Source organism: Chelon labrosus (genome assembly GCF_963514085.1).
Source record: "Chelon labrosus genome assembly, contig: SCAFFOLD_55, whole genome shotgun sequence".
Taxonomy (NCBI): domain Eukaryota; kingdom Metazoa; phylum Chordata; class Actinopteri; order Mugiliformes; family Mugilidae; genus Chelon; species Chelon labrosus.
The window spans coordinates 198869-208539 of NW_028181678.1; the positions used below are offsets into that span (position 1 = coordinate 198869).

General features: G+C 50.1%; 1 protein-coding gene across 1 annotated transcript; it reads right to left on the reverse strand.

Moving 5' to 3' along the window:
• Nucleotides 1-1205: 1205 nt before the first annotated feature.
• On the reverse strand, nucleotides 1206-9671 carry LOC311509809 (leucine-rich repeat neuronal protein 1; the record flags this gene model as incomplete). Its single annotated transcript, XM_084575246.1, has 12 exons — nucleotides 1206-1712; nucleotides 2981-3139; nucleotides 3458-3633; nucleotides 3714-3843; nucleotides 4857-5271; nucleotides 5359-5481; nucleotides 5735-5857; nucleotides 5945-6187; nucleotides 6726-6910; nucleotides 7059-7160; nucleotides 9365-9510; nucleotides 9581-9671. The coding sequence occupies 12 exons, from the start codon at nucleotides 9669-9671 to the stop codon at nucleotides 1206-1208; spliced, it is 2400 nt and encodes a 799-aa protein (XP_084431372.1).

Sequence of the window (9671 nt, forward strand, 5' to 3'; positions counted from 1 at the left end):
TTCAGTGTGTAGTTCAGTGCGTAGTTCAGGGTGTAGTTCAGGGTGTAGTTCAGGGTGTTGTTCAGTCAGGATGTAGTTCAGTGTGTAGTTCAGGGTGTAGTTCAGTCAGGGTGTAGTTCAGTGCGTAGTTCAGTGCGTAGTTCAGTGCGTAGTTCAGTGTGTAGTTCAGGGCGTAGTTCAGTTTGTAGTTCTGTGCGTAGTTCAGTGTGTAGTTCAGGGCGTAGTTCAATTTGTAGTTCAGTGTGTAGTTCAGGGTGTAGTTCAGTGCGTAGTTCAGTGCGTAGTTCAGTGCGTAGTTCAGTGTGTAGTTCAGGGTGTAGTTCAGGGTGTAGTTCAGTGTGTAGTTCAGTCAGGGTGTAGTTCAGTGCGTAGTTCAGTGCGTAGTTCAATGTGTAATTCAATCATGTGTAGTTCAGGGCGTAGTTCAGGGCGTAGTTCAGTCAGTGTGTAGTTCAGTGTGTAGTTCAGTGCGTAGTTCAGGGTGTAGTTCAGGGTGTAGTTCAGTGCGTAGTTCAGGGTGTAGTTCAGGGTGTAGTTCAGTGTGTAGTTCAGTGCGTAGTTCAGTGTGTAGTTCAGGGTGTAGTTCAGGGTGTAGTTCAGTGCGTAGTTCAGTGTGTAGTTCAGGGTGTAGTTCAGGGTGTAGTTCAGTGTGTAGTTCAGGGTGTAGTTCAAGGTGTAGTTCAGTGTGTAGTTCAGGGTGTAGTTCAGTGTGTAGTTCAGGGTGTAGTTCAGTGTGTAGTTCAGTGTGTAGTTCAGTGTGTAGTTCAGTTAGTGTGTAGTTCAGGGTGTAGTTCAGTGTGTAGTTCAGGGTGTAGTTCAAGGTGTAGTTCAGTGTGTAGTTCAGTGTGTAGTTCAGGGTGTAGTTCAGTGTGTAGTTCAAGGTGTAGTTCAGTGTGTAGTTCAGTTAGTGTGTAGTTCAGGGTGTAGTTCAGGGTGTAGTTCAAGGTGTAGTTCAGGGTGTAGTTCAAGGTGTAGTTCAGTGTGTAGTTCAGTTAGTGTGTAGTTCAGTGTGTAGTTCAGGGTGTAGTTCAGTGTGTAGTTCAAGGTGTAGTTCAGTGTGTAGTTCAGTGTGTAGTTCAGGGTGTAGTTCAGTGTGTAGTTCAGGGTGTCATTTTGACCCTTCTTTTCGTCTGTCAGGTTCAGAGTCACATGATGCGTCTCTCTGACCGTCCTCCTTTCCCCTCCTCCCCCTTCGCCTCCTCCAGCTACCACATGTAGGTCTTTGTAGTGTCTATCTGACTCCCCCCAGCCTCCTCCTCCCGCTCCCTGCCCCCTCCCTCCCGGTCGTCCTTGTCCTTGTCGGCCTCGCTGTCCCACAGCGTGATGAGCGGCGGGTACAGCTCGTTCAGAGGGATGGACGTGCTGTGCTGCATGTACTTCTTCAGGGAGTGGCCACAGGACTTGTGCTGCTGGACGCGCCGTCCCATGTAGACCACCAGCAGCGCCATGATGGACAGAGCAAACATGGACCCCATGACCGCCGCCAGCGCCACGCTGCTGCGCCGCGACGCCACCAGCTCCACCGAGAACCCCGCCTCCTTAGTGGTGACGTTCAGACAGGAGGTGTGGACGGGGGAGGATGGGAGGGGGGAGGGAGAGTCGGGGGAGGTGGAAGGCAGTGAGGGGGGAGAGGAGGAGACGGTCAGGCAGACGTGGTACTCTGTAGCAGGAAGGAGGTGAGTCAGATTATACTCCTGAACGTCAGCGGGAACCTGGAGAGACACCAAGAGGTCATCATCAGTAAATGAACCAATAAGAGAGCAGAACAAATGATGACATCACACAAAGTACCTTAGATCAAAATCTGATCACACCTGGTGTTAAAAGGGAGGGAGGGAGGGAGGGAGGAAGTGACTGAGACCAGATCAGTGTTCACACCCGGACCTGTTTAACCTGGACACTAGAGACCAGAGCAGTGTTCACACCCGGACCTGTTTAACCTGGACTCCAGAGACCAGATCAGTGTTCACACCTGGACCTGTTTAACCTGGACTCTAGAGACCAGATCAGTGTTCACACCTGGACCTGTTTAACCTGGACTGTAGAGACCAGATCAGTGTTCACACCTTGACCTGTTTAACCTGGACACTAGAGACCAGATCAGTGTTCACACCTGGACCTGTTTAACCTGGACTCTAGAGACCAGATCAGTGTTCACACCTGGACCTGTTTAACCTGGACACTAGAGACCAGATCAGTGTTCACACCTGGACCTGTTTAACCTGGACTGTAGAGACCAGATCAGTGTTCACACCTGGACCTGTTTAACCTGGACACTAGAGACCAGATCAGTGTTCACACCTGGACCTGTTTAACCTGGACTCTAGAGACCAGATCAGTGTTCACACCCCTGGACCTGTTTAACCTGGACACTAGAGACCAGATCAGGGTTCACACCTGGACCTGTTTAACCTGGACTGTAGAGACCAGATCAGTGTTCACACCTGGACCTGTTTAACCTGGACACTAGAGACCAGATCAGTGTTCACACCTGGACCTGTTTAACCTGGACTCTAGAGACCAGATCAGTGTTCACACCTGGACCTGTTTAACCTGGACTGTAGAGACCAGATCAGTGTTCACACCTGGACCTGTTTAACCTGGACTCTAGAGACCAGATCAGTGTTCACACCTGGACCTGTTTAACTTGGACTCTAGAGACCAGATCAGTGTTCACACCTGGACCTGTTTAACCTGGACTCTAGAGACCAGATCAGTGTTCACACCTGGACCTGTTTAACCTGGACTGTAGAGACCAGATCAGTGTTCACACCTTGACCTGTTTAACCTGGACACTAGAGACCAGATCAGTGTTCACACCTGGACCTGTTTAACCTGGACTCTAGAGACCAGATCAGTGTTCACACCTTGACCTGTTTAACCTGGACACTAGAGACCAGATCAGTGTTCACACCTGGACCTGTTTAACCTGGACTCTAGAGACCAGATCAGCGTTCACACCTGGACATGGTTCCCTCACCTTGGCAGTGTAGCTGATCTGAGGGTTGTCGATGTGGACGGTGGCGCTGGTCCACCGGGGCAGAGGGAGGGGGGCGTCCTGCTGGCTCTGACCCACAGATGAAGCTCCTCTGGTGGGAAACAACTTCCACTCCAACACCACCGACTGGGCGTGAACCACCTGAGAGGAAACAGGAAGTAGTAACATGACTCATGGAATCAGACTGAACGTCCTCCTCCAGAGAAGCCAATCAGATTGTTTGGGGGCGGGGCTTAAAGTGATGATGGTCAGAATAGTAAGAGTAGTCATGGATGATGTCTGATTGGTTGGAGGAGGATCCAGGTGATGCAGAGGGATTTATTCTGGATCAGAATGAATCCAGAATAAAATAATATCATGAAAGAATAAAGACTTTAGTTTGTTCAGATTTAAATAACATTAAATAAGCCAACACAGAAACATAAACGTTACGATGGTAATAATAATCAGAGTCGGTACCTTAGCGAGAACCACCAGAGAGGCTGCAGCGCTGGACGAGTTCCCCATCCAGAGCTGCTCTCTGCCAGGCTCAAAGCCCCCCCAGGCCCCCCCCTCAGAGCCCTGGGAGTCCACAGACACGGAGACGCTCTTGGTGTCGGCCCCCTCCACGTTCCAGGCCACACAGGTGTACACACCTGAGAGAGGCGGGGCAGACGGACTCATGTGACTGTGTCAGGTTTGGATGAGTGTGGATGTGACGGCGGCTCAGACCGACCTGCGTCCGACGCCTCGGCGTGTTCGATCACCAACGCTCCGGGCTCCGACACGCGGTGCTTCTTCTTCCTCCTCCTCAGGCCACGCCCCTCCTCTGATATGATGGGTGCAGCCATCGCCTCTGAGCTCACCTGAGCAGGAAGAAAGAAAGACTCACACATTTATCTGCAGTTATAACATCACTAGATATAAACTATTGCAGCTGTGTGGTGATTGATAAACAGACGTTTATCTGTATGTAAAGTATTCACGTAGATCTTTGTTGGTTTTAATCATAAACACTTTGTTTTAGTCCTTGAGTTCCAGCTGCAGATGCTGGTTCAGGTAAACGAGACAATGGTGACAAAGACAGAGACAATGTTCTACTGGGACTATTGGGACAATGTTTAGTGGACAGATGAGACCAAAGTAGAATAGTTTGGTTTAAATGAGATGAAACAACACTGCATCATTCCAGCATCAGAACCTCATCCCTCCATCAAACATGGGGGTGCTAATGTCCTGGTTTGGGCCTGTTCTGCTGCATCTGGACCAGGACCGCTTGTCCTCATTGATGGACCAATGAATTGTGAATTCTACCAGTGAACTCTAAAAGAAAATGTCAGGACATCTGTCCATGAGCTGAATGTGAAGAGAAACTGGGTCATGCAGCAAGACAACGAGAACCAAGAACACAAGTGGTTCTACAAAAGAACGGTTAAAGAAGAACAAGATGAATGTTTAGGAACGGCCAAGTCAAAGTCCTGACCTTAATCCAATAGAAATGTTGTGGAAGGACCTGAAGCAAGCAGTTGATGTGAGGAAACCCACCAACATCTCAGAACTGAAGTGGTTCTGTTCTGAGGAATGGGCTAAAATTCCTCCAAGCTGCTGTAGACCACTGATCAGCAGTTACCAGAAACATTTAGTTACAAGGAGGTCACAGCAGATACTGGACACAAATAGGACATGATATGTAATATTGGCTCACTTTAATGTTCTGCTGCTGTCTGCAGGTACAGCATGGTTCTATGTTCTATGTTTAACTGAACACGTGACAAATAAAACCTTATCTTCTCACATTCTGGATGTTTTGAGTCGTTTTATGAAGAATTATATTATTTATTATATTTCACATTATATTAGTGCTCATGGCCCCGCCCACCTTGTCTCCAGTGGGCGTCACCCAGTAGAACTGAGGGGCGGGGTCGGCGTCGGCCCAGCACTCCAGCGTGATTGGCTGCCCTGCGCTGACGTTCATGGTTGGCGGGAAGGCGTGAGGGGAGATGTGAGGCAGGCAGCTGTTGGCCCCGCCCCCTCCCCATCCCACCGCCACCACCTCCTGTAGCTCCCGACCAATCAGGTGAGGCGGCGAGGAGCAGAGGGTGATGGAGGACTCCAGCAGCTTGAGGTGCGACTGGTTGCCGAGGTGAGGCCCCCAGGAGGACAGGCAGTCACAGCGCAGGGGGTTGGAGTGAAGAGACACCTCCTCCAGGGACGGCAGCGAGGACAGGACGTCACCGGAGAGGAGGCTGAGCTGGTTACTATGGAGGAGGAGAGTCCTGAGGGAGGACAGGTCACTGAGGAGGGAGGAGGACAGGAGTAAGGAGAGTCCGTCCACAGCCTCAAACATGGAGACAAGACAATCAAATGTGGACGTCCGTCACCTGAAGGTCTGCGGGTCGACGTAGGACAGACGAGGGTTGTTGCAGAGCTCCAGTTTGACTAACTCTGGAAGGTTCTGGAACGAGGAACGCTCCACCATCAGGAGGTCCTCCATGTTGTTCAGACTGAAGACAAAGACCAGATAAGAACCAGAGACACTGTCCTCTAGAGACACTGTCCTCTTGAGAGACACTGCCCTCTAGAAAGACTGTCCTCTACAGACACTGTCCTCTACAGACACTGTCCTCTACATAGACACTGTCCTTTACAGAGACACTGTCCTCTAGAGACACTGCCCTCTACAGAGACACTGTCCTCTACAGAGACACTTTCCTCTAGAAACAGGAACTTAAACAGAACATCTGGTGCTCTTTTCACCTGAGTTCCTCCAGGTGCTGAAGGTTCTGGAAATCCCCCTGCTGGACTCGGCTGATCGGGTTCCTGTTTAGGTCCAGGAACTTGAGGTTAGGGAGCATGCTCAGAGCGTCCCGAGGAACAGACCTGCCAGGACAACGGTTCATCCACGTCACCAGCGTTATAGAGGAACCACAGAATCACTGTCTGACATGGACCGGTTCTGAGACACACCTGAGCTGGTTGTCGTAGAAGGAGAGGCTCTCCAGGTAGTCGAGGCCCAGGAAGGCGGCGGAGGGGACGGAGGCCAGTCCCATCCCAGCCAAGACCAGGCTGTGGAGGCGGGACAGGGGCAGGAAGTTCTTCTCCTCCAGACCCAGGATGGGGTTCTCCCCGATCATCAGGATCTCCAGAGACGGCAGGGACTCGAACCAGCGACTGTCGATGGCCACCAGACGGTTGGAGTTAAGGTGTAGCCTGCAAGACGAAGCAGAGGGCAACAAGGACACAACATTTAATCTGATAATAAAGATAATGATCTCATTTAAATATCTAGATTATTAATTATCTGTCGTCCTATTAAATGTCGCTAACGCTAACTGGGATCAGATAGGCTAACGCCTCTTATCCAATCACAGGACAGGGTCAGATATTCAAATAACGTCCTAGTCTCGTCCTCAGAGTTTTATTATCAGATTTTAGTTTTAAGTCGTGTGTTTGAGATTCTGGTTCTGGTTCTAGGTGACCTCTACTGGTGGTCTGGACTAGAGTCATGGGGATATTAAGGTGGTTCTGGATGTCCTCGGGTGGGTCCAGAGCTCCTCCAGGACAAGTTAACGTCCTCTATGTGGTTGTGATGCTGTGCTGGGTAACAGTGACCAACATGCTAACTACTCAGCAGTCCTTCAGGTGGCGCTGGTGGGTCAGTGGTTCCTCACTAGAACATGGAGGGCCTGATGTGACTGGGAGGTTCTAACGGTCTCATATCAAGTGAAGAAGATCGTGGGCTGGTTACCGCAGCAGGTTGGTGAGGCCGACGAAGGCTTTGGGTCCGATGGAGGAGATGTGGTTGTGGTTGATGTAGAGCTCTTCCAGACTGGACAGGTTCCTCAGACTGAAGTCCTCCAACTCCTCCACGTGGTTCTCCTCCAGGTACAGAGTCACCAGGTGACCCAGAGAAGACAGACCCATGGAGCTCACCTGGATGTGGGCGGAGCATGGAGCAACAAAGAGGTGTCCACAAACTTTAGGTCTGATTCCTGCTTGAATGTTACAGGACTGTCTTTGAGTCAGGTGTGTGTCAGGTGTGTGTCAGGTGTGTGTCAGGTGTGTGTCAGGTGTGTGTTACCTGTGAGAAGTGGTTCTGTGACAGGTCCAGTTCTGTCAGGTTGCTCAGACTCTGCAGTTCAACAGTGATGGAGGAGATGTTGTTACTCTGCAGCAGAAGCACCTGAAACACAACCACAACATAAATATGTGTTACCTGTGTGTGTTACCTGTGTGTGCTACCTGTGAGTGTTACCTGTGAGTGTTACCTGTGTGTGCTACCTGTGTGTGCTACCTGTGAGTGTTACCTGTGAGTGTTACCTGTGTGTGCTACCTGTGAGTGCTACCTGTGTGTGCTACCTGTGTGTTACCTGTGTGTGTTACCTGTGTGTGTTACCTGTGTGTGTTACCTGTGTGTGCTACCTGTGTGTGTTACCTGTGGCTGTTACCTGTGGCTGTTACCTGTGTGTGTTACCTGTGGTTGTTACCTGTGGTTGTTACCTGTGGTTGTTACCTGTGGTTGTTACCTGTGTGTGCTACCTGTGTGTGTTACCTGTGTGTGCTACCTGTGTGTGTTACCTGTGGTTGTTACCCGTGGTTGTTACCTGTGTGTGTTACCTGTGTGTGTTACCTGTGTGTGCTACCTGTGTGTGTTACCTGTGGTTGTTACCCGTGGTTGTTACCTGTGGCTGTTACCTGTGTGCTACCTGTGTGTGTTACCTGTGTGTATTACCAGTGTGTGCTACCTGTGGTTGTTACCTGTGTGTTACCTGTGTGTATTACCTGTGTGCGTTACCTGTGGTTGTTACCTGTGGTTGTTACCTGTGTGTGTTACCTGTGTGTGTTACCTGTGTGTATTACCAGTGTGTGCTACCTGTGGTTGTTACCTGTGTGTGTTACCTGTGTGTGCTACCTGTGTGTATTACCAGTGTGTGCTACCTGTGGTTGTTACCTGTGTGTTACCTGTGTGTATTACCTGTGTGCGTTACCTGTGGTTGTTACCTGTGGTTGTTACCTGTGTGTGTTACCTGTGTGTGCTACCTGTGTGTGTTACCTGTGTGTGTTACCCGTGGTTGTTACCCGTGGTTGTTACCTGTGGCTGTTACCTGTGTGCTACCTGTGTGTGTTACCTGTGTGTTACCTGTGGTTGTTACCTGTGTGTGTTACCTGTGTGTGTTACCTGTGTGTGTTACCTGTGTGTGCTACCTGTGTTTATTACCAGTGTGTGCTACCTGTGGTTGTTACCTGTGTGTTACCTGTGTGTATTACCTGTGTGCTACCTGTGTGTGTTACCTGTGTGTGCTACCTGTGTGTGTTACCTGTGGTTGTTACCTGTGTGTGTTACCTGTGTGTGCTACCTGTGTGTGTTACCTGTGTGTGTTACATGTGTGCTACCTGTGTGTGTTACCTGTGTGTTACCTGTGTGTGTTACCCGTGGTTGTTACCTGTGGCTGTTACCTGTGTGCTACCTGTGTGTGTTACATGTGTGTGCTACTTGTGTGTATTACCAGTGTGTGCTACCTGTGGTTGTTACCTGTGTGTTACCTGTGTGTGTTACATGTGTGCTACATGTGTGTGCTACCTGTGGTTGTTACCTGTGTGTGTTACATGTGTGTGCTACCTGTGTGTATTACCTGTGTGTGCTACCTGTGGCTGTTACCTGTGTGTTACCTGTGTGTGTTACATGTGTGTGCTACCTGTGTGTATTACCTGTGTGTGCTACCTGTGGCTGTTACCTGTGTGTTACCTGTGTGTGTTACATGTGTGTGCTACCTGTGTGTATTACCTGTGTGTGCTACCTGTGTGTATTACCTGTGTGTGCTACCTGTGGCTGTTACCTGTGTGTATTACCTGTGTGTGCTACCTGTGGTTGTTACCTGTGTGCTACCTGTGTGTGTTACATGTGTGTGCTACCTGTGTGTATTACCTGTGTGTGCTACCTGTGGTTGTTACCTGTGTGCTACTTGTGTGCTACCTGTGTGTGCTACCTGTGGTTGTTACCTGTGTGTTACCTGTGTGTATCACCTGTGTGTGCTACCTGTGGTTGTTACCTGTGTGTGTTACCTGTGTGTTACCTGTGTGTGTTACCTGTGGTTGTTACCTGTGTGTGTTACCTGTGTGCTACCTGTGGCTGTTACCTGTGTGTATTACCTGTGTGTGCTACCTGTGGTTGTTACCTGTGTGTTACCTGTGTGTATCACCTGTGTGTGCTACCTGTGGTTGTTACCTGTGTGTGTTACCTGTGTGTTACCTGTGTGTGTTACCTGTGGTTGTTACCTGTGTGTGTTACCTGTGTGTTACCTGTGTGTTACCTGTGTGTGCTACCTGTGTGTGCTACCTGTGTGTGACCTTTGTGTGCTACCTGTGTGTGTTACCTGTGGTTGTTACCTGTGTGTCAGCTGAGATGTTAGCTGGGACTCTGTGCAGGTGCAGTTCGTTGCAGTCCACCGTCCTGGCCTGGTGGTAGACAGACTGTGGGGTGTACCAGGGCCGTGTCTCACAGACACACTGCAGAGGACACAGGACAGGGTCCCCTACAGGACACAACAGACCCTGTTTGACACATGTGCAGACGGTCATGTGTCTCTATGCTCCAATAAAAACCATCTTTACCTGGACTGGCCCCGCCCACCGCAGCACACACTGATGATGTCAGCAGAGAGAAGAGAAGCACGGAGAGGACTGCAGATCCCAT